This window comes from Podarcis muralis, chromosome 15 (genome assembly GCF_964188315.1).
Source record: "Podarcis muralis chromosome 15, rPodMur119.hap1.1, whole genome shotgun sequence".
Taxonomy (NCBI): Eukaryota; Metazoa; Chordata; class Lepidosauria; order Squamata; family Lacertidae; genus Podarcis; species Podarcis muralis.
In genome coordinates this window covers 18,674,554-18,699,545 of record NC_135669.1, presented here as the reverse complement: position 1 = coordinate 18,699,545, position 24,992 = coordinate 18,674,554, and the positions used below count along the sequence as shown (strand labels likewise).

The 24,992-nt window shown below is 45.9% G+C and overlaps 1 protein-coding gene across 2 annotated transcripts in view; it reads right to left on the bottom strand.

Annotated features, from left to right (window-relative positions):
- The window catches only part of ZBTB16 (zinc finger and BTB domain containing 16), a 193,895-nt gene that overhangs the window by 51,176 nt on the left and 117,727 nt on the right, over positions 1-24,992 (bottom strand). For both annotated transcript variants that reach the window (XM_028708300.2, XM_028708301.2), the window contains exon 4: positions 19,458-19,544. In XM_028708300.2, the coding sequence (XP_028564133.2) occupies positions 19,458-19,544 (87 nt within the window). The remainder of the gene's footprint in view (positions 1-19,457; positions 19,545-24,992) is intronic.

Genomic DNA, 24,992 nt, shown 5'->3' with positions numbered 1-24,992 from the left:
GTTCCTTTCTGAGAAAATCTAGCATGCATTATTTATTTTTTACATTTCCAGATGAATCATATTTTTTTTTACTTTACTTGAGACACAGCTTTAATTAAAACCAAAGACAGACTAATTAGCAACAGGGGAACTGGGAGAAAAGAAGTTATCACCCCCCGTCCCAAAACTTGGGTTTCAAGGGTCCCAGGACACACAAGTAACTGTTAAGGTAAGCTAAACCTTGTCAAGATGAACTTTTTTCTCCTGCTACTTTTAATTAAAGTTCTTTAGAATTAAAAAGGACACTATTCAGGAACGGCTGGAGGGGAAAAAAATCATTGACACTGGCCCGTCCCCCTCCCTTTTTTCCCAAGGAAAAGAAAAAAGGTGGGTTTTGTGTGCTTGTTCACCCAGCCCTCACTGTACAAAAGGAAACGGATTTGCGGCAGGACACACGAGATGACCCCTTGACCCTCAACCGCTGAAAACTCCTCAATGGCATAAATACCAGATAATCAATCACATACCAGGAGGCCTGGGCCGGCTGCCCTTACCCCAGTGGTCGAGTTTATGAGAGATGAACTGTAAATGGACACCGGCTTAAGAGAGGCCCCTTCTGGCATTCCATGGGCAGGCCGGAATATTTTACGGTGGACAGAGAGAGGGAGAGAGGGGGGGCGCACTCTTGACCAGCTAGCTTTACACATTTCAGCACTGCTTTATAAAGAGGCCGGCTTTGGTCTTGAAATGCCTGGTGTGTGTCCGATGGTGCCTTCTGCTTTGGTGATCTTCTACACACACACACACACACACACACACACACACACACACACACACACAAACACACACAAACTGGGTCCAGTAAGAGAAAAGTAAAAAGAGAGGGAGAAGACCAACAGAGCCTGTTAAAAGTCAGCTAATAAAGTCATTGAATGATTGGATATCGGAGCACAGATGGCACCTATCCTCTTGTGGGTTCGGCGCACCAAGCACACACTCACAATATCGATGCCGTAGATTGCTGGCTGTCCCCAGACGGAGGGAATCAAGATGCTGGAAAGGTCTGGTTTTCGCCACCAGAGAAAAAAGAAGGCATAATCGCAGAGCGGCAGGGGACAGGCAATCATGACAACCATTTCAAATATCTACGTAGAGTGATTGTGTGTGTGTGTGTGTGTGTGTGCGCGCGCGCAAAAACACAAGGAGCCCGATCTCTTGCAAGGCCACCGTGGGATTGTTTGCCTGGGTGTGCTTTTCTGTTTATTTTCCAAAGTCTCATGGCAGATCCCCAACACTTTGGCAAGGCTGGCGTCGACTCCTCTTTCCCCATTTATACCCCGACAACCATTTCAAATCTAAATCTGAAGAAAGCACCACAGAGGCGTCCCATTTAACAATAGATTTTTGAACTTTGCCTCTCCGTTCTGGAAAAAAAAGAAGAAGAAGGCAAAGAGACTGAACTAGTTCTGTTAAATGGAGACCCACTTGGTCACTAAATTTGATAATGCTTTTGTCTGAAGGTCAGAGGCTAAATATGTTCACACTAATCCCCTTCATCTAGAATTAAAGGACAAGAAAGGTTTTCCGTAGCTTAGCGAGAGAGTGCTTTTCTCATCGCTGTCTAAATACTATTTGCAGAGGGGAAAATTAAAAGTGAGCCAGTGACTGTTCGTTTTAAATACAGATCCCTAGAGCTTGCAAATTTCTCCTTTATTTATTTTTCAGGGAAAATATGTCACCAACAGAGCAAACCCATTCTCGTTAGAGCCCCAGAGATCTGGAAGTAGAACTTTGCTACCAACTTAAACAACAACAACAAAAAATGTATAAGGTTGCAATTCCTTCCCTCCCCCTCTTTCTGTGTTGAAAACCAGGGAGATTCCCCAGTTTTTTTGGAATGTGTACTCAGACTCAAATTTCAAATGCTGCCATACAACATTACAGTCGCACAAAGAGACTCTCTGTTTAGGTACCCAGGAATTGAGGAGCGGGGTGCTTTAGGCCAACGAGCACCAAGAAATCGGAGGGATAAAATTGCTAACCTTAACTAACCCCGACGCTATGCAATGCTAATGCAGCTTGAGATACATAACTTCTCCAGAGCTGGCCTTGGAAAAACACACTGCTCAAAGCTCACAAAGGTACACTCAAAGGGAGCAGAGGTGTGGCATATCCTCTCACCTTGGAGGAACTCATTTCCTGCACATTTTCAAGGCCACAGCTCGTGTGGCACCCCAGAAGGTGTGCTTTGGGGCACCATGCCTGAAAAGCGCCTTTTTGGGGGCTGAAATCTCACACAGGTCATGCGACTCCTCGGAAGAAGGCATCCCGGTTTTTCGTTGCGATGTGTTGGAGGGTATGAAGATGGTAAATAGATGCAATAAATAAATATTAGGTTAAAGAGGGGCAGCAGGTATATGAAGGTAAAGGGTAAAGGGACCCCTGACCATTAGGTCCAGTCATGGCCAACTCTGGGGCTGCGGCACTCATCTCGCTTTATTGGCCAAGGGAGCTGGCGTACAGCTTCCGGGTCATGAGGCCAGCATGACTAGGCCGCTTCTGGCGAATCAGAGCAGTGCACGGAAACGCCGTTTACCTTCCCACCAGAACAGTACCTATTTATCTACTTGCACTTTGACGTGCTTTCGAACTGTTAGGTTGGCAGGAGCAAGGACTGAGCAATGGGAGCTCACCCTGTCGTGGGGATTTGAACTGCTGACCTTCTGATCGGCAAGTCCTAGGCTCTGTGGTTTAACCCACAGTGCCACCTGCTTCCCATATGAAGGTATGTGGGGAGATTTAGTACACCCTTTCTACATGGCACCAGCAGCGCTTGAAAGATGACCCACACGCCTCTCTTCTTTATATGCAGACAGGGCAGACAAAGGACAAGAAATCTGTTTGTCCCCACCATGTCTAGGTGGGCACTCCTAAACAAGGAGATGTGACTCAGAACTCCATCAACGTGATGTCCCCCACCAATGTCAACATTTGCAAAAGGATCCTCAGTCCTCTGTGAGCTCCCCCCCCCCATTGCAATGGTTAAAAAAAGCATGTGTATTGAGGGATACTTCTCACAAACAGATGAAGCACACAGAAGTTTCTCCACTATGAACAGAGTCCCATTAACAATACAGTATAACAAAAACAGTTAAGATCATAGCTACTCACAAGTTTGCTGGGAAGAATTAACATTCACACAAATGCAGCCAGTGTCTCGAAAACATTTCAAGACCAGCTTATTACTCCTTTATGTTGTCTTCTTTTGATTGTCTCACAAGCTCTTTTGCTAAGGAGGTTATATAAAAGCTTCCAGACCCACTAGAATTTCTCTATTCTTGTTCTGTATGTTTTCCCCCAAGGAAATTATTGCTTTTAAATCAGCCATTCATCTCATCCACACAGGGAACAATGCGGATTTTTAGGTGAAGAAGATGCAGTATTATTTTGTTTTTGAGTGATCAACCAAGTGATATAGAAAACTTTAGGTTGAAAAGTACAGTAACTGAATGCATACATGACTTGAAAGCAAATTTGAAGGATGTAAGTGGCTGGAGCTCTCTCCAGAGTTTGAGAATCTACTTTCTTTGCAATATTTATAATAAGGCTATAATTGCGATGCGACATCTGATTTATTTTGCCATGTAACACTGTTTAATCTCTTGAGAACAGATGTCTTCCAAGGAACTGGGCCACTGAATGCAAAGTTGATATCAAAGAGCTTAGGGAAAGTTTATAAGAGGCAAGCTAACTTTTCACCATCTAATGCTAGATCTTCCACTAAGATGTTGTTCTTAAGAGGGAAGAAGGAATGGAGAGTGAAGCATGGAGCTATTAGAAACAGGGTGATGTAATAACATTGGGCTTCTTCCTCTTCCCAATGGGAAGATGCAAAACAGGCTTCTTCAGATGCATCCAGTGCTGGATTCATGTTAACATGCAGCGTGCACTCACCCTAAAGCAAACCCCCAAGAACACTGGGAATTATAGTTTGCGAGGGGGTGCTGGGAATTGTAGTTCAATGGGAGTTAAACTACACTTCTCAGGATTCTTGGACTTATATGCTTTAAATGTGCTTTCATGGGAGTTTGAGAAGGCAGAGTGTGGGAAAGAGGGAAGAGTCTTGCACCCTGGTGCAAGGGAAGGAGCCAGCTGGCCGGCTGGTGGAGTTAGCAGCAGCAGCAATAGCAAGGAGCAGGAGGACGGGGGGGGGGGGGGGGGGCTGGGCAATGGGGCCATCATCACTGTCCCTGCCATGGGAGGCTGCGACTCTCCAGCCTGGCAGGCCCCCAGCCAGCCAGCCATGCCAAATAAAAACAAGAAGGAGCCAGGGCAGGAGCAGTCTCTGGGATGTGGGTGGGAGGGAAGGGTTTAGCTGGCGGGGTGCAGGCAGGCCTGTGGGGGGCTAGCGTTTGAGGGGTGGGGGAAAAGGAAGTTAGGAGGGCAAAGGTGGGCACTGCAGCTAGCCGGGCTTTCAGGAGGTGCACCTGCAACCTGAAAAACTGAAAATCTTAACGTCCTGGAATTTGTTATGTATGAATCTAAATCTCTCTCTCTTTTTGGTAATATATATTGATTTTGGATTGTTTTTGTCGAATGGTTTGTTGAAATCAATAGAGCATTTTAAAAAGAAAAAAGAAAAGAAAAAATCTTAACATGCAACTGCAATGCCCCCCCCCCCCCGGTGGCAGTGTTACTGATGTAGATTGGAATGTCCTTAATTTGCATCTGAGGAGTGTTGGAGTGTATGCAATTTGTATCACATCCATCCTTCACTATGCTTGCCTCTCTACCAATGCTAATGCTTTCTCTTTTGATTCTTTTCTATGGCCAATATTTAGATTAGGTGTCCGAAAAGGTGGATGGTTTTCACAATCATGTTTGTACCTGCCTTCAGTGATTGCTTTGGGGGATATGTGTATTCGGGAACTTTTGCCCTCGCTTCTGAATGGGCCTTCTTGTCCTTAACAACATCATCATTTTCGGAACTGATAAATCATAAACAACCATTTATTTATTTTAAAAAAATGTGGCCTCCCACCTATAGTCTGAAACAGCCCAGGCAATCCTTTCCACCTCTGGGCTCTCGCCTGCCCCCTTTGTTCCGCCGTGTTTGTGGTCAAGACCTCTCACTGTCGAGCCTCCGTACTACCCCCCCCCCACCGCTGGAGACATTTTTAAAGCCACGTGCGGAAGGCATGGAATCCGGCAGTTGCGCCTGACAAACAGCAGTGGATGCCAGAAACCCTTTAAAACATTTTAGCTTGGAGTTCATCCGGCTGGAGCAAGGCCGGGCCAAGGCGAGAGTTGTTTTTGCAAGGGGGGGGGGGCTGCGCTCCGGCTCGTGAAGCATTTGGTTTTCGAAGCCCGAGCCAAAGCACACAGCAAAATATTTCAGCTGCAAGTCATAAGGTACCGATTATGGACAGGAGGCTTTCCAAAAAGGGACACCATCTCCGGGACTCTCTGTTCCTCTGTAAACACATTGATGGCCCCCTTTTCAGGTTTGCCAGGAAGATTCTGTTACAAGGAGGCCAGGCTTACATTCACGGTACCCATTTCAGAAAAAGAAAAAGAAAAAAAAACCCAAAGGTGTGGCCAGGAGCCAGCTCAGGCAAAAAATAAATGTCTAAAGTTAGACTCCCCCAGTCCATATTTAGTCACCGGGAATAAGCGGTACAATTCTTCAAAAGTGCTGAGCTCCCAAAGTAGCTTTCAAAGTCAGCTGTGGGTGTTACTGGCCTGGGAGACATGACAGGGAGTGGCAAGGCAAGCAGGATGGTATGCTTGTTGTATCCTTGTTGTAGGAATCTTCACAACAGGTTGTGCACTGAGAAAGAGTCCAACAAGAAGCTGTTGCCATATGCATTTCTGGCTGCTCCCCTTCGAAAAGGCTATAGGGAAACTGAGGAACAGAAATGACCGAGGGAATAAGATACCTTCCCTATGAAGAACAATGAGCCGAGGCACAGCTCTCTCCAAGCAATGGCTTGGTCACATGAATGGGTAGGCTTGTGAAATCCATTTTTTATTTTGTTTTTTAAGCTAGCACCTCCACATCTACCAGCCAGTTTCAAAAGACAGCCCATTAGAATTATGAAACAGCATGTTCTGAGCCTAGGAATTTCTTTTCAGAACCAGAACTGAAGTGAGCTCTCAGTCTTTTCCCACCACAGACCACTCATGGTTAGCTTTCTTCATTTCAACAGCTTTGTTTATGCAGCCTAAACAGTTGGTTCCTTGCAATTGCTGAATGATTGGGAGCCAGAAACTCTCATCTATCTATTTATCTGCAGATCATAGAAACCTAGGAAGCTGCCCTTTACTGAGTCAGCCCAATGGTCCATTTATCTCAGTATTGTCCGCACTGACTGGCAGCAGGTCCCCAGAGTTTGAGGCCAAGCCCTATCAAGAGATAGCATTGAGGATTGAACCCGGGACCTTAAGCAGGTAAAGCAGATGCTCTACCACTGAGCTAAGACCCTTTCACTCAGAGATCTACCAGGAAATCTGCTTTCCACTTGCCCCCACCCCACAACGCATCACAGACAACTGGTGAGATGGAAGTTCATCTCATTGCAGAACACATTGGAAGTGTAAGGTTGACTTGACATTGAGATCTCAACACTTGGCCAACACAACACTTGGCTGCTAGCCATGATGGCTACACTCTGCTTCCATTGTTGGAGGCAGTAATGCTTCTGAATACCAGTTGCTGGAAACCACAGAGGATGGGGAAAGTGGTCTTATGCTTAGGTTCCGCTTGCTAGCTTCTCATGGACATGTGGTTGGCTGCTGTGAGACAGAATGTTGGACTAGATGGGCCATTGGTCTGAACTAGCAGGCTTTTTTTTTTGTTCTTACACACAAGGAAGGTCATACAGTTGGCAGGCTTTTGATTGTGGAAAGTAGCAGAACTGATCAACGCAGAGTAAGTGGCCTTCGCAAGCAGCCATATTGACAAAGTATTTCATAAGAACATGAGAAGATCCCGGATAGATCAGACCAAATAGCCCCTCTAGGCCAGTCAAATGCCCCCAAGGAGCCTACAAGCAGGGCAGGAAGGGGTCAAACCTCTTTTCAGTGATCTTCCCCAGCAACAGGTACCTGGAGGCATTTAAAGAAAAATTACAAAGCTGGAAAAGGACCTTCCCATTCCAGCTCTTCAACAACGGTGACCTGGTTGTGCAATGTCAGAAGGAAACTGTGATGCTACATATTTGTAAGGAGAAGAGGGCAGAGGGATGGTGGATTTCTCCCAAACCACTCAAAATATTAGGCAAGGGAGCAGTGTGTTAAAAAAACAAACACACAAAATATTAATCCCAAGACTGAGTGGGAGATACAGCAAAGCTGCACAGACGAGACAAAAGTCATGGGAGAACTTGATTTCATTCTAGTCAACAAGTAAGACAATCGGCAACTCTGCCTCGTAAGAGGTAGCCTGTGTATCTGAAGCAGAAGAGGCCCCAGGAGGGAACTGTCTCTTTTAGCGGCTCCTTTTGCGTCAAGTTCAATGTATATTTTTGTAAGATGGTAAACAACTCTGGGGCATCATTCACTACCTTCAGAAAATTGCCCTCTGTACTTCTTCACCCATCAATTAAATCTTTTTGATCAGCATCAGAAACCCGCAGAACACACACGCCCAAGAGTTATGCTCTTCATATACCAGAGATTACAATATCAACTTCCTGCCTACGGGACAAAATAAATCAGGCATTTTTGAACCTGCTTCACTGAGATCGTTGTCGTCAGCACACACACCTATTTTTAAACTGCCACGGCTTCCCAAACAGGACTGAAATGTCAAAACCCACATCGTGTAAATAATTTTGCACAGACACACGTCGATAATTATACACAAACCCAAAGTACTCAGATGACTGAGGTACAAGGACTACCCAGGTTTCTGTGGAAATATTCAACTACCACACCACCAAACTCCATGCCTCTATGCAAAACAACTTTCAAAATGGGGGAAAGAAAGAACCCAAGCACACCACTGTCTTACAAAATGTGTTCAAGGAATGCTTGAAAATCCTAACAGCGGTATAACATCGGAGGAGAAAAAGCTAGTCATCTTCCATGTGGCAAAGGCCTGTTCCAGGATCACAGAAACTAGGGTGTGACCTTCCCAGTTGTCTTCTGACATTATGATGATTATGCAAGTAGACCACTTACACAAGCAGTTAAATATCCCAGAAATATGGCAATAAAACCCTATTAAAAAACACCCAGCCTCACAGTTGTGCAGATTTTTCTATGCAGTTACGCCTAATACCTTTTGCAAGCCGTTTCTCCTAAGAACGAATTTTTATATGTTACTTTCACTATTATATGTATGGTTTTATGAACACCTTCCCCTAATAGAGGCATTTTTTGCACATTTTGGGCGGTGATGGGAGCGGGGGGTGGTCAGAGAACCCCGTTGCAAAATTCAGATTAGTGTGACATTCAAAGGCTAGCTGTGTTTCAGATTTTTGGGGGAGGTGTGAATTAGGGACATTTGCCTATAAATGTGAACCGGACTGATTTTCCCTCCTCCCCCACCCCCAATCCCTTTTGCCGTGGTAGCGGAGGAGAAAACAGGGCGCCGTTTTCTCGACAGAAAAGTTCTTGCCAACGAAAGCCTGTGATTGATTGCTGACACCAGCCCCCAACGAAAAGATAAATCCTTTCCTCATAACAGAGGCTGAAAGCTCCTTCCTCTACTTGCAGAGTGAACACCAGTCAGGGGATAACATTTCATCGAGGCTTATAATTGTCACCAAGGCCTTCTTAACCCATCCCTGATCTGCCCGGGACTGCTGAGCGCCGCACCTCAAACTCCTGTTTGCTTTGGTTTTCATGTAACCAATATGAATAGGGGGGAGATAATTACCCTTAAACATACTTAATGCCAACAGTACATTATCTCTGTCTGTGGAGTAGCATGCTGATAGTATTTTTCCCACAAGCTTAATCAAGCTGCTATCTTAAAACTCTCCAGAGTACTGTGAAACGGTAATAGAAAGTCGTCGGCTGCTTGGGGAATTTTCGTTTGGTGTGTGTGTGTGTGTAAGAAGAATTTGCACAGGCTGTTTGTACACAAAGCTTCCCGGGTGTAATAGCGCCATGATAATGAAGCCATGCTCTGGATTGGCCAGACGCTGCCAAGATATCGTGAACCGGGAGATCAGAAGGGGGGGGGGGAGGGAACTTGTAAGATTTTAATGAGCTCTCATGCACTCCCAGCTGTGGTTTATTTTGTTTTATTTTAAATTAACCAAGTAACTTCTTGTGGTTCTGCCTCATGTCAGGGACAGGCTTAAAGGTGCAGTTTCACAAGAGGTATTTTAAGTGGCATCAAGAAAGGAGGAAGAAAGGAAGAAAGGAAAGGGGGGAGAGACTGAAAATTATGTATACACCTTCTTGATTAAGAAAAGCTAAGTACCTTTGCTGTCACCCTCTGAGTCATGGAGGGGAAGGTCTGAAACGGAGAGACCAGTGGCGAATTGTTTTGTTGTTTTGGTTTAATTACTTGCTTGTATTTTGTCTTGTATGCGGGAAGCTTTGGCCCCGGCATAAGTTTCTGAGGGGGCACAACCAGGCACCCCCTATGACAGATTCCCTCATCAAAGCCAGAGCCATGGTGAGGCAAGCCGTGCCTGGGCGGGGCCTTCGGGGCTGGGGTGGTGATGGCATCTCCTTCTCCATGTGGCTGGCGTAGCCCCACCCCTGGGCTGGCCAAGAGGGAAGGAGGTGGAGGGTGCCGCCACTGCCGTTGCCACCCACCAAGGTGGGAGGGAGGAAGAGGAAGGTGGGAAAGCACTGCTGGAGCCATGCGCATTGCCCAGAGCGCCTCACTGCAAGGAGGACTACACGATGCAGCAGTGTATGGGTAGGCAAACTAAGGCCCAGGGGCCAGATCTGGCCCAATCACCATCTAAATCCGGCCTGTGGGTGGTCCAAGAATCAGCGTGTTTTTACATGAGTAGAATGTGTGCTTTTATTTTAAATGCATCTCTGGGTTATTTGTGGGGCATAGGAATTTGTTCATTTCTCTCTCTCAAAATATAGTCCGGCCCCCCACAAGGTCTGAGGGACAGTGGACCGGCCCCCGGCTGAAAAAGTTTGCTGACCCCTGTAGCTCGTGGCTTTGCGTTTCTCTGCCTTATCCCAGGTTGGGGCTGGTTTGCAAGGACAGACTCCCTTGATTAGATGCTGGACGGCAAAGAGAATGGCCGCTGCCCAGTCCACCAGGGAAGCACTACACTTGCCCTGCCCTGGGCTCCATCAACCCATGCTACGCCCCTGGAGGAGACTCCATGAGGTCAGGATGATGCCCTCTGCAGACCTTCACCCTTCCCAAGTTGGAGGGCGGTGGGCAATGGTGAATTGATGGCGTCAGTAGTCCAGGTCAGACCTTCTCCACGTGTTCAGTGATGGGGTGGAGAAGGGCAGAGCAGGTGCCCTCAGTGTCACACCTTGGCAGGATCCTGCTCCTGACTTTCAAGAGGAGCACTGAAGGTCTGCAACAAGGTGCCACTGCAAGCCCCCAGCTCTACCTGTGAAGGACACAGGGCACAGTGAGCAGACTCCTTCCCTCCCTTATCCATGAGTTCAATGGTATGCCACCTTGTGTTTGTGTAGAAAGCTCCTCATTATGAGTAAGTCAGAAGAAAACCAGTTGCCACAAACTGGGATCCACCATGGACAGAGGCCAGAGTTCAGTGGCAGAGCACACACTTTGAACACAGAAGGCCTCAGGTTCAATCCTTGGTTTCTGCAAGTAGGGCTGGGGAAGGCTGCACCCTGAAACCCCGGAGAGCTGCTGCCAGTCTGTGCAGACAATACTGAACTAGATGGGAAGCTTCTCTGACTCCGTAGAAGTCAGCTTCCTGAAACGTGGAGTTGTGAGCGAGCTTTCGAGGGAAGGTGAGCAGGTTTTTCCCGATTCGAAAATCCATTTGATGCCGTGTAAAGTGAATGAATTCTCTGGTTCTTTGTGCTAGGCAGGAGACGGAGTACTTTTTACACTTCCCAAGAAAGTGCCTGAAGCAAACATATCGTCTATATATCTATATATCTATCTGCTGCAAACTGGCTTGTTGCCGTGATAATAAGCCGAGCTGGAATCCAGTGACACGACTGACTCCTTTCACTCCCCGAGACGGCTGTGCTCCTGCAAGACTCTCTCCCCCCCCCCCCCGTCCTTCCCTCTCCATGTACCTCCACTTACCACGATACTGTTTTGAATCTCTAAAATAATGTGACAACTTAATGATGGCACAATTATCTAAATGTTTAACAGACATGTTATCTAAGTGAATCGGATCGAGATTTCATCCCGCTGACAATAAACATCAATGGAAGCGCAGAAAGTGATGGGCAAATTATCACAAACCCTGCAATTTCAATGCTATTAAATTTGGAAGAATAACAGCCCCGAGGCCTGTAAACGCTGAATAAAATAGACCCTTGTGTTTGTCCAACTATTAAATCAAAATGCTACCAACATCCTAAGGAAGGGGGAGAGGGGAAGCGCGAGACAATTTATAGCTTTTCATGTTTCAGTTACACATTGGTTTTATTAACTCCTCTCTGCCATTTGGGTGCTAGTGGGTGGTTTTTGCCAGTGAAGTTGGGAGGTTTGCGGGGGGGACGGGACACAGAGCATGAAGCCGAATGTCTTTGACCAAAGGAAGGGCAGTTTAAAGACTAAGCTGCAAGAGAAGAAGCAAACACGTTTTCTGCTGGGAGCAAGGATGTTCTAACATGTTTACTAATGATCTGGGAAGAGGAGACAGTGTGTGTTTGTTTGTGTGTGTGTTGCGGAGTGAAGAATGGAATAACTGTGGGACTGGCAGACAATGAAAATCAAAAACAGAGAATGCCACACAATTTTTCAACAGGGTATAGGAGCAATGGCCATAGCAGGGATGGAAGGCAGCAGGTGAAATTTGATGCTAGCAAATGCGCAGTGAAAATGCCAAGTTGAGCTAGCAAGTTGTTGTTGCTTTTTTTAAAAAAATAACAATTAACAGCTTATATTTAAATTAAGCAAACAAAACCTATGACAAACAATCTTTGCGTCAGTGGGAAATGGGCTCATGGAGCCGAAAACGTAATGCTGTATCTTGCATCTAGCATCCCATCATGCTCAGAGCTAACCCATTGAAATGAATGGGTATGGCTAACTTAGGTCCATTCATTTCAATAGGTCTCCTCAGAGTGGAGGTTACTTGGAGAAGACCCCAAGAGTCTGAGGAGAACTAGAGAAAGCGAGAGAAACCTCGTTGCATGCCAGTTTTCACTGGTTTCACCAGAAATGTCCCTTGCCCCAAAGGGAAGCAGTTTAGCTGATAATTTTTAAGAGTTTCATTCCGGAAAGCAGAACTGAGGACTGTACAGTCCAGCCTCCCTGTCTCTGACTACGGCAGAACCCTCGCTATGGAAGGCACAGATTAGCCCATGTTATTACACCTCCAGGATGATACGCAAGGAGAAGAGATTGTGGCCCACACCTTGTTGGAGATGCCTTAATGTAAGACATTCAGATCATTTGAGCAAGGGTGTGTCGTGTTCCGTGGGAGCGGAAAGAAAGGTGAGTATAATGGCGCTATGCCAAAATACACACATCTGCAACTTTTATAGCATAAGCTACTTCTCTCACCCTCAAATACATGCATAAAATAATTGCAGCTTCTTTGCATTGGATCTGAATAGACCCTGCTTGTGTTTTTGTCTTAAGAGATGAGGCACATCTTTATGATGGCCAAGTTATGCTAATTTGACACCGTGCTCAATTTAAGTCTCCATGTGATGTTTGCCTTCTTTGCTCATCTGTGCCAAGTTCGCACAGTCCACGCGGAAGGTTTTGGGCTTCAAAAGTTGCGCTGGTCCATGAAGCAGGCAAAACCTAGGAGGAATGTTCCCATACTACATGAAAGAGCATAGCTCGCGTCGCAAATCAGACCCTGTCATGGCAGAGACGCCACATGCTAAGAAAATCAGCTCTATATTAGGCATCCAGCATGCCCCTGTAGTAGCAGAGTGCAAAACTAGGTCAGGAGTAAATCCATGCCAGGGTATTGACTGTACAAACACAAGCTCAGGACAGAAGCTTCCCATGTGGGGCTGACGTTACACAGCATTCTGCTCTCGGTCTTTTGCGCATGTGAAATACTTTGGCCCAGCCTGGGAAATCCTATACAAATCACCTCTGATATTTAAAAAAGTCAACAGCTATTACATTTTTTTGAAATAAAAAGGGGACACAACCAGTTGCTGCTACATTTTCCATGTAACCTGAACACTGCAACCACTGGCGCTGATTGAATTCATTCCTTTTTAATTTGAAATATATATATTCCTTTTTTTTTTTTTACACCTTTCCCCCAGGCGTAGCAGGGTGCCAAAACATTTTTTCCTGTGAATGCAGAGGCCAAAGGATGTGAACAGCCACAGAAAAACCAATGGAGCCCAAAGTGTCTTCTAGCAGCTTACAGATGTCTTGATCTCTTTTGAATATATGTAATTGTTGAGGAGAGGGGACAGGGAGGTTGGGAACTGCGAGGGGAGAGAGAGCAATTTTTCCGCACAGTGAACAGAAACCAAACTGTCACATAGAGGGTTTCTTTGCTAGAGGTCTTCACTAAGTCAGCTTGTTGTGTTTCACTGGCTCTTACAGGTTGCAAAGAAACAGATTCATCAACAATAAAGTGAAGCTGAATCCAGACTAGGCAGAGGTGATGTCGTTGGCCCATTCCTGAATCCAGGATCTGGAGGATCTAGTTGGGAGTTGCATTCCCTTGAAGGAGTATCTGTGTTGCTTCGGAGGGGCTACTCTTGGGACCATTTTTTTGTCACTGGAAGCCCAGGTGGTTTTAATGGCCTGTAGTGCCTATGGCTAGCTAAGAACATAAAATAAGCCTGCTAGATTAAGCCAGTGGCCTGTCTAGTCCAACACCCTGATCTCAAAGTGGCCTGTGGGATGCCCACTGGCAGGACCTGAAGGTAATGACTTTCTGCCCATCCCATCAACTGGTATTAAGAGGTACAACGCCTCTGACCGTGGATGTAGATCATAGCCTTTGTGGCTAGTAGCCATTGGTTCACCAGTGAGGGTCTTTCCTGGACCAGAAAAGTCTAATTACAGTTATCCCTTGTTTGGAAACCTTCAGATTACACTCTTGCATACCCCCCAACGTTTCTCTGATGAAACTAGGGACGTCCTAAGGAAAAGCGGGACATTCCTGGATCTAATCAGAAACCAGGACAGCTTCTGTCAATCGGGGACTGTCCCTGGAAAACAGGGACACTTGGTGAGTTTGCTAACAGACACTACTTGGGGCTGAAAATGGTTTCAGAAGCTACAAATTTGAAGGTGGCAGCCAGGATCTTTCCGATTACTTGCATATAGCACCAGTTTTAAACAAGTTGCTTTCCCAGTCAAGGCACTGATGATGCCCTATCATGCTCTAAACGACTTAGGCCCCGTATACCTTTGGAGGTCTTCCTCTGCGGTGGCCCTACGGGCTAATGCACATCTCCTTCTCCAGTCTTTGGCCTGCTCTCCATAAACAGGTTGACTTAGCTCAGGGGTGGGGAGCCGGCTTCTACTCACACCAGTCCCAGCCAGCATGATCAAGGGTGCTGGGAGTCTAATGGCATCTGGAGGGCCAGAGGCACTTCATTCACTGAGTAGAGGGCTTTGGCTTGATCCAGGAAGTCTCATCTGCATGCTATTATCTTCATTGCAATTGCCTGGCGCCCAAGTTCAAATAATCTAAGGGACAGGAAGGTGGACTCCAGCCCCCAAAACACCACCACAACTTTGCTGGTTTGAAGGGGTCACTCTTGCTACTTCAACAGTGGACTAGGGGAATTATAAGCCTTGGAGTGTTTTTCTTCCAGGCGCAGGGAGCTTTCACTTCAGAAAACGCCAACAAGTTCAGAGTTTGATCCTCCTACCAGTGCTATTTCCAGCCCTGCTCAGCAAGAGGAAGCTATCAATTTCTTGGCAAGAGGGAGGCACTTTTTGGCCATAAAGCCAGTTACTGACATGCAACTGAGACACACTTGTTTACAGCTCGAGGAGGCGATGCTAAACCTGCTCCACTTGGGTCGCGCTGACCTCGAGCTGCCTATTTTTGTTCCTCGATTCTGCATGATCATGTCACCCTGTGAGCTCTGACAGGGCAGCCGCTTTTGCTGGCAGCCACCGACATTCTTGTCCCAAAGTTTTAAATCAAAACATACTTAATCTGTCCCAGGAGTGCTCCACCCCTCCCATCCAAGGTCATATTGAAACCTGACCGTTAGGAACTGTCCTTTATTTGAAGGGGGCAGGTGCAACATTAGCCATCACTGAAAGCTGCCTTGAAAAACACAAGGCTCCCCTCACAGGGGGGAAACAGCATGGCATAGGCAGGTGGGTTCTTCTACCACCCCGTACCCTGCCATCTCCAGAAGAGGTGCAGAAGACCCATGCCAGAATCCTGCCAGGTTCAGGAGGGACCTCTTTGGAGAAAGAGGATGGAGAACTGGAAGAACCCACGATAGTTCAAAGGCTGCCTGAAGAGCCCCATCTTAGAGACGCTTCATCCGGGCCTCCTAATAGTCCCTTCAACCCCTTCCAGAGTCCTGATTCCCCTGCTCCATCCCCCCCCCCCCCAGCCTGGCTAAATTCCAGCTCCCCAATCCATTTTGACCAATCCACCATGGATCTTGACCCCTTCCTATTTTTGGAACACACAAAAATGTCTCTGACCTACTTGAATGAACTGCCTTTGCTGAGGCCTGATACTGGACTAGGATATTTATCCTGAAATGCTAGCTTTTAACTTGCAGGGAGTTATGTTTCGTTATCTCACATGGTGAAGCATATGGAAAGGAAGAGGGAATGGGATGGGTCGCTTTCACTCAGAGAAAGCACTTTCTCCGTGGGTTTCTTCAAATGAAATATTCCCATTATCAGATTTGCAAAAGCCTGGACCTATATCTATCTGGGCTCTTTGTGATATTTCCAGGAAGGTGTTGGTTTCGGTTGTGAAAACTCAGAGAGCAGTTCATTTGCTTTTGGGTTCTGTGTGGCCGACAGATTAAGCAGACACTTAAGAGTGCCACAATAGTGCACCTGGGTAGTCTAAGGGATCAGAGAAGGCTCCCACCGCCATACTTCCTAGATCCCAAAACCTCACTGCATACAGTGGGTCCCACTGGTGGCCACTACAAGTCTCCCAAGCCCCTGGCAAGAGGTTGGCCAAGCTTCATGCTATCTTTCTGATGTGCCCAGGACACCACAAAGTCACTCCCCCACAGCTAGCTCCCACCTCACATTGGCAAATGTGGCACTGAGTTGCCCCAAAGGCTTTTGCTAGTTGGCTAGTGGTGGCACTGTGATGCCACTATAAAAGCACACATAGTCGATTCACTCTGTGCCCAAATTCCTTCCATCGTGGGTCTTCATTATGAGGCCTTGAATGTGGATACAGAAAGCTGCCCTATACTAGGTCAGATCTATCCACCTGGTCTAAGGCTGTCTATTCTGACTGGCAGCACCTCCTCTCTCTCTGGGGTCTGAGGCAGAGGTCCTTCCAATTGCCCGTCATCTGATCCTTTTAACTGGAGATGCCAGGACTTGAACTTAAGATGCTCATGTGTGTACAGCAGGTGCGCGACCTCTGACTTTTAGGCTGCACATGTTTAACGGCTTTGGTTGGCTGCCCAAAATGGCGGCCCCAACTCTCCACATGGCAGAACTGCACGGCAAAGTTACAGAGGCTACATATCAAGCGCTTGGCTCTTCAAGAAATCCTGGGAACTGAGTGAGGGTACTGAGAATTGTCTGTTGCAGATCCCTAGCCCCGCTCATGGACCTATAGTTCCCAGGATCCCCTGGAAGGAGGGGATGGCTGTTAAACCAGGTGTGACTTTGCAGTTAAGAAGATACGCCAAGAGTCTCAAAGGCCATCACGTTGCACAAACTATGTAGGTCAAATGGAGAGAGCACCTGTTCCTAATTCTATTACAGTCAACGCCTATCAACACATAAAACAGGATTCTCACTGCACCAGGGGTTTTGTGAAAGAGAAAGTAACACAACCACACATATTTGCTGCTTGATCCCTTAGCTCTGGAGTAGATTCCAGGTAGGAGCCCTTCCTCCCCGGTCCTCCCGAAAATGCCTCTGCTGTGAATTCCATTAGTAACAAACAACTTTATCTGCTGCCAACATCAACCAGCTGGCTAGTCTTAGGAGGAGGAGGACAATCATTCTGAAATTTATTAACTGCTACTTTGCCAATGAAGTTGCAAGATCGAATGGCACGGCAAGCATCGGTTGCGCTCTATGATGCATGTACGGTCTTATGCCGGCTCTTCCTAATTCTGGTGCACACAGTCAGCTGTTGTATATTTGGGAGCCAAGATAGCATCCAGGGTGTTAAATTTCAGCTTGCGGATTCATGCATTCCATCCTCATTGGCATTTATTGGTTTATCGGTACTAAAAAGATTTGCTCGCCCTAATATAGTCCGGGAGGGAGGGAACTGCCTCCCGCTTCAGTCGCAGGAGTGCGCAGAGTCATGCTCGAAGTCTGAATGAAGCTGGAGCCTCCCCTGGGACCCCCGAGCCAGTAAGTTCAAGCAAACTACTCAGTGAAAGGAGGCAGTCACAGTACAAAATATGCCATGATAAAGAGCGAAGCTTTTGCCTCCTACCCTCTGCAAAAAAATGGAACAGAAACAAAAAACACTGAGATAAAACTATGGGGCAGAGCAACATGCTGAAACGGCAGGTGCAACTTCTGAGAGAGCCCCTTCCTAGCAACCAGAAATGCCCCTCATCATGAGTTGGGGTGAAGCGGATGTCTCAGAGGGCACCCCCAAGGGTCAGCACCCCCGTTCTGCTGCCGAGCTTTGCCATCAGGTGGGGAGGAGATCTCCCCCATACCTGGTGGTGTGGCAGAGCTTTGCACTGGTTTTTCCTGAGGGGAGAAGACGGTGCGAAGCTCCATCACCAGTTGGGAGATCCAGAAAGGAGAAGCCCTTATGGAGTTTGCCCCCCTCCCCTTTGTGGAGGTGGCAGTGGGGCATTTTGCCCCAGGTGCCAATACCCCTCCAATTCCCCTTGCCACCAGTTCAAGACTGTTCCTCCATTCAGCGGCAGAGAAAATCTCTACTGGGCACTATTCCCATGGCAGTGCATTCCATTTGCATGAACTTTCCCTAACTGTTCATTTCCATTTTACATGGCATAAAAGCCACTTCTGGAACTATGAGTGGCATGAGAGTGACGTACAGTGCAAGTTTAGCACTCATTTTCATATTATTTGCAAATGGATTCCCCCCCCCCCCCCACGGAGCAAATAACAAAGAAATGAGCACTAAACTTCCATTGCAGTTCCAGAATTGGCTTTTATGTTGTGTGAAAGCTCAAATGTAATACTGTTAGGGAAAAGTCGTGAAAACGTTATAAATTGCCGTGTGAATGCAGCCAGTTTCACCATAACTAATTCTCTTACCGTGCCTATTTTCTTAAATCTGGCATGCTTGGAAAGAAAGTTATTAGCTCAAGCATAAATTCCCACAGAGCAAAGGTAAAGACCCTCCCATATGGTCTCTGGACTCTAACTCCAATCACCCCAGACTATTGGCTGTGCTGGCTGGGGCTGATGGGAGTTGGAGGTCAGTAACATCAGGAGTTCACCAGATCCTTCATCCCTGCTGTAGATGATCAGGGTACCTAAGGCAGGAGTGCTCTCAGGAATGCATTATCTCCACCACCACCCCACCGATTCACAATGGGAGCTCCATGATTCACTGTTCAAAGCACGCTTTGCTTAGCATAGGGAGGGTACTTGGGTACATGTGGATAAGACCATTCACAAGGACAGGTTCTGTGCTATGAAGCAACTCTCCGGAAAGTCTTCCAGTGGGAAAGTTGTTGATCTCACACATCGCAGCACAGGTGAGCCCAATTAAACAATACATTGATCAAGACTGAAACTAGAAATTGAGCAATCTGTGTTGAGCAACAAGTTGTTGAGCAAACTGTTTATGATAAGTTTTTGCCTTCCATCAGCTTGTGGCGATCAGAGGCACATCAGCCTTCAGTCAGCAAATGTATTGATGATCATCCTCCCATTTTTATTGCAGTGCCCTGCATCACCCTCTCCCAACCTGATGTGCTTCAAATGAATTGGACTACAGTTTCCATCAGCCTCCTGCCAGCTTTATTGCAGTTCCTAGTTGCCTGAAGGGTTCTATTCACCCTCAAGCGAAGGCAAGTAGAAGTACCTGCAGACCTTGAAGTACCTGCAGACCTTGCTTGAATGTGCAACCCCCCCCACCCCACACTTTGATATTTCATGTATGATCTTTCCAGGAATTCTGGATTAACAATGCCATTCTGCAAGCAAACCACTGTTTTGCAAAATTCGGGAGATTTTTGGGAAAAAACCAAATGAAACCCCCAAACAGAACACCTACCAGTGTGGGTCTGCCTGTGGGTCTCCAGAGCATCTTCTTTTGAGAACTGAGCTCCGCAGTGGTCACAGACAAAGGCTTTGGCACCCGCTATAAAGAGAGAGAGAGAGAGAGAGAGAGAGAATGTTGTAAAATACATGTTTACCAAGATTCATGGATAAGTCTTAAAAATATACCTGTCAAAAAACTCATCCAGTTAGCAGCAGTGAAAATGAATGAAAGACACCTCTTTGAACAGAGACCCCAAAATGGGTGTGGGGTTTCTTAGAGATAAAGGAAAATAAAAAATCGAAACTTAGGGAATGAGTCTAACTAACTAGCTAGCTTTTGCTTGGAGTAGACCTATTCAGTTAATGGACCTAAGTTTTCCATGCCCATTAATTTCAAAGGGTCTGCTCCATGAGTGTGACTAACTCTGGGCTCAACCCCATGGAAATGCAATATCTGCACTCCAAATAAATCATATCAGGATTTTTTTTCAGATGCAACTCACAGGGAGGAGTTGCAAGGAACAGGGGTTGCACAAGAGCACAAGAGTAGTTCCGTAACATTAAGACTGTAATACAAACACACACACACACACAATACGAGAATTAAAGAAGCAATAAAAATTCAATTTAGAATTAAATAAAGTACAATTTAACATACTTATTAATATTTAAGGGCGACATTCTACAGACCACCTGAATGAAGTTCATGGGCCAATGGTTTACTGTGTGGACACAGTAAAATCAGAACCACAGACATAAGGAATCTCTGAAATTCGGAGAGCGTCAAATGCTTCAGAATCTAAAGTTGACTATCACTGTGAAGTCTTTGCAATTACGGGGCTACTGTATACACAGTGAAAGCGAGGGCACGCCTTTTGAAAACCCAAACAAGGAGAAGAAAAAGTTCACTTGAACTCGAGGGACTTGGGAAGCCATGGCGTATTGGCAGTAGATGTCGATATTACCGCCCGTCCAAGTGCTTCCATCGATGTGGAAGGAACACAGATCACTACATGATCCCCAAGGATTGGGAAGGGATTCAGAATCAACATGTGGAAGGATATAATTCAGGAATGAGAGAGGGGCTGTGTACCCTGCCGGAGGGCCTCTGCCCCAGTTTAGCTTCGCATAGGGCCTCAGACACAAAGCTCTCCTACAAACATGGCAGCAGATATACACAGCACTCTGGGTAAATATGGAAGTTGGGATGGGAGTCCTGGTGGCTGATGGAAGCAGACAGAAATCAAATGCATAGAGCAACAGAAAGAGATGAAAATGCAGAGGGCTAGCCAGGGCCACTTATGTGGGTTTGGGCATGTGCATTTGGTAGAGAAATGTATCCTCCACTTAGGGGTGCAGTGTATCTTTGAAAAAAGGGTGTGGGGGATAATCAACGGGGGAAGTTGCTGCTTTTATGCCCTGCCTGCAGGCTGCCCTGTGGAGATGGCAGTATTGAGTCAGTGGCTCACGTGCTTCTGGCTTGCACTCTTTATAAAATTGGAGGAATTAGGTTATGACCCCTCTATTATTGTCCATGCCGGGTCGCTCAACCATTGCTACTGCATCCTTTTCTTTTAGCAGATCAAGATGATGAAGTGACAGCAAAAACTGCAAGGTTTTTAGCGGGGGCAATTAGAACAAGATCTGTTATTTGATTATTGATGTAAACCCCCCCCCCCAATGTATTTTCTAAAGTTAAGTTTTTACCTCTGTCTTCAGTACATTGGTACTTTGGTTCTCAAACACATTGGTTCTCAAACGCTTTGATTCTCAAACTCTGAAAACCCGGAAGTAAGTGTTCCAGTTTTCAAACAATTTTTGGAAGCCGAACGTCCGATGCAGTTGTCGGCTATTGTTTCTGCGGCACCTGCACCAATCAGAAGCTGCGCCTTGGTTTTTGAACATTTTGGAAGTCAAACGGACTTCTGGAACGGATTAAGTTTGGCGCTTTTGTTTTTGCTATTTATTTTGTGTTTTTGTTTTTGGGGCTTTTTCGGTTAATTTGTTTTTGTGATTGTGTGGAACCCAGTTCAGCTACTTACTGATTGATTGATTGATTGATTGATTGATTGTGTGACTGTGGAAATGGATAAAAGCCCCCCATCCAAACAATGACTATCGTCAGTGCAGGGAAGGAATTTTTTTTTCCATTTTTATAATCTACAATACTGTCTTATTTATTTTATAGTACAGTCCATTGATTATTGCTTTCATTTTATGGATCAATAGTCTTGTTAGATAGTAAAATTGCTGTTTAATTGCTGTTTTAGGGGTTGTTTTTAAAAGTCTGGAACAGATTAATTCGTTTTGCATTACTTTCTGTGGGAAAGCACGCCTTGGTTTTGGAATGCTTTGGTTTTGGAACAGGCTTCCGCAACAGATTAAGTTTGAGAACCAAGGTACCACTGTACATTTTATTCTATTTTATTGCTATGGCTAGTGGCTGATACAAATAAAGATTCTTCTTCTTCTTCTTCCTGACAAGGAGCTGGCAATGACAATCTTCCAAAGCAGACAGGCTTTTGGGGTGACCCAGAAAGACAATTCTGATCCCGGGGTGAGTATGAACATGGATAGCTGCGGGCTGTAATATTAACCACTTTTTAAAGATGTGTGTGTGTGTGTAAAAAAATGAAACAAACCACAAACGTTGCTCTTCCAACAAGAAAGGCGTTTGCTTAAAAATCATTATACACCAATGCCTTCTCGAAGAGGTTAGCGATCCCATATAATTGCCTCCCCCCCCCGCAGCAAAACTCCCCCCCCCCCATTGTCAGGCATGCCATAAAGGGAAAGACAACAACGCTATCAGATAAGGAAAGTGGCAACAGCAAGAGCGTGTGCTGAGACTCACAGATATTTCCACAACTATCAGTGAGGTGTGGTATTTGTGGTATTTCTTAGAAAATTGCTACCAACACGCACGGCGTCTGTTGGGTCACAGCTCCAGTTATAATGAGGGAAACAAGTGTGCACAGGATGTCTAAACAGCAGATAAGAAACTTGAAGATAAAAATAGACCCCACTATACAGACACAAGCACAGTCTTCTAAGCATATGCTGTTAGGCCAAAGCTGTGAACGTAATTGTTAGATTCGGAAGTTTGATTCATCTGTTCCAAGAAACTAAAGCACGGGATTCGGCGATGATAAAAGTAACCTTGAAAGGAAGGAAAGGAGAGGAGAGGATTTGGAGGCGAGAGTTGCAAACTGGTCTTTGTTTTGTTTTTTTGTTTTTGTTTTTAAAAAACAACATCCCTCCCCAGAATCTTAATGGCTTTATCAGTGTAGAATCTTTTGTGGGCCGCAGCAGACACTATGTAGATCTCTGGTAGATCACAAAATCTTATGCCGTAGCTGGGATGGGCAATGTCAATCACACTTTCTCTTAGTTTCTCATTTTTTTCAATCTCAAGTTCTCAAATAGGTAGTTTAAAAGTCCATCAGTATTTTAGAGTGGCTTTCTCCTAGTGCACACATTTTTTGTAGTACAGTGGTACCTTGGGTTACAAACACTTTGGGTTACAGACTCCACTAACCCGGAAGTAGTACCTTGGGTGAAGAACTTTACCTCAGGATAAGAACAGAAATTGTGCAGCGGTGGCGCAGTGGCAGCGGGAGGCCCCATTAGCTTAAGCGGTACCTCAGGTTAAGAGCGGTTTCAGGTTAAGAACGGAACTATGGAACAAATTAAGTTCGTAACCAGAGATACCACTGGAGTAGTAGTAGTAGTAGTAGTAGTAATAAATCATATGCAAACAAGCATATTATTAATAATAATAATTTATTATTCATATGCCACCCATCTGACTGGGTTGCCTTTTAGATGTCTTCTAAAAGTCAGATAGTTGACATCTGATGGGAGGGTGTTCCACAGGGAAGGCGCCACTGCCGAGAAAGCCCTCTGCCTGGTTCTCTGTAACTTCACTTCTTGCAGTGAGGGAACCGCCATAAAGCCCTTGGACTGGACTTCAGTGTCCGGGCTGAACAATGGGGGTGGAGACGCTCCTTCAGGTATACTGGGCCGAGGCCATTGTACGCAGTATTGCCTAACAGGCACACTTTTACGAAGCAATTTCCCCTGAGAGAATGCATTTTTGTGTTAATTTGACTACTAAATGAACTTCTATGTAGGCTTTAGTATATGGTTTTTGGCTAGAGAACAGCACTGCAAAATTTGGAGAAGGTGCCAATTTGGAAGGATAGCTGCGTTACGGTTATGGTTCTTGTTCTGTTTTGGTAAAGAGAATCAAGTAGGCTCACGTTGAAATGAGAACTGGATTGGATTCTTCCCCCTTCCCCCCCTTCACTCCCTGGTCTTGGAGGTGTCACAACACTCTTCTTTTTCCGGCCCAGCATCACTCTCCCAAAATATCCCCCCTTCCTCAAGAGCGTTTCGCCAGCTCCCCTCCTCACCCCACTGAATCGTGCACCCAAAGAAAGCACAGAGACAAGCAGCAAACGCGCCCCCCATTCCCCATTAGAAAAAGAATTCCTCTGCCTTTAAATTGTCTCAGTAACGGCTGGCTCACAGGCAGAAATATTTGGCAGCAGTGAAATTAAAAGTGATAAATTTTCTCGCCAAGCTTTGATCGATAATAGAGGTCTCATCTGTTAATCAATAAGACAGTCTGCCTGTTTACTGTGCATACGCCGTTCGCGGCTGCTTGCGGGGCGATGTCAAGTTTGCATTCAAAACAACTCAAGTGTGCCTAAACCAAATGGCCAGTCCCTAAAAAAGAAAGGAGGTACGGAGGGGGTGGGAAGGAGAAGAGGCCGGACAATGACATCACATGTCTGCTCATATATTAGAAAAGACAGTCCACGCGCCTGCTTTTCCTTCGCTCGCCTGTACATTTCATTTTGTTTCAGTTTTATATGTATATATAAATGTACAGCCTTTCAAGTCATGGGAGACAGTTTCACAAAAAGCCGTAGACTGGAGGGCAACGAGGATGGGCTCATCTGAAATACACACAAAGCTGCCAGGCCTAGTTAGAAAGAGAGGTGTAGTGGAAAGACGGCCAGGATGCCAAATAGCCTCTCTCTCTCTCTCTCTCTCTCTCTCTCTCTCTCTCTCTCTCTCTCTCTCTCTCTCTCTCTGTCTCTCTCCCTCCGTCCCTTTCACCACCAAGCCCTGCTTAAATAATAAACACAGCTTTATTACCAACATAATTAGAAAGGTCAGTTCTATTTGAGAACTATTACAGCCCTTCGTGCCAGAGGCTGTTCGGGGAATGTTTTGTTCCAGAATCATTGACCTAAAAGGCCAGTACAGTGCCGGCTGGTACCTTGAAGGCTCTGGGGTGAGCAAATCAGATTTATTCTTGCTCACAGCAGTCAGATCTCAAAACATTTCCTAGGCTGGTTTTTAAGAGGGGGGGGGGGGGGTTCATAAGAGAATAGGGAGACAGAGGCTTTCCAAAACGCCAACACCATTGCCCCAGAACTGGAGGAAAAACATGTCCGTTAAGAGTGTTTAATTTGATCCCTAAACCCCACGAAGCAAGATGCAATTAGTGCAAAGTGAAAGATGCTCTGAGCATGAA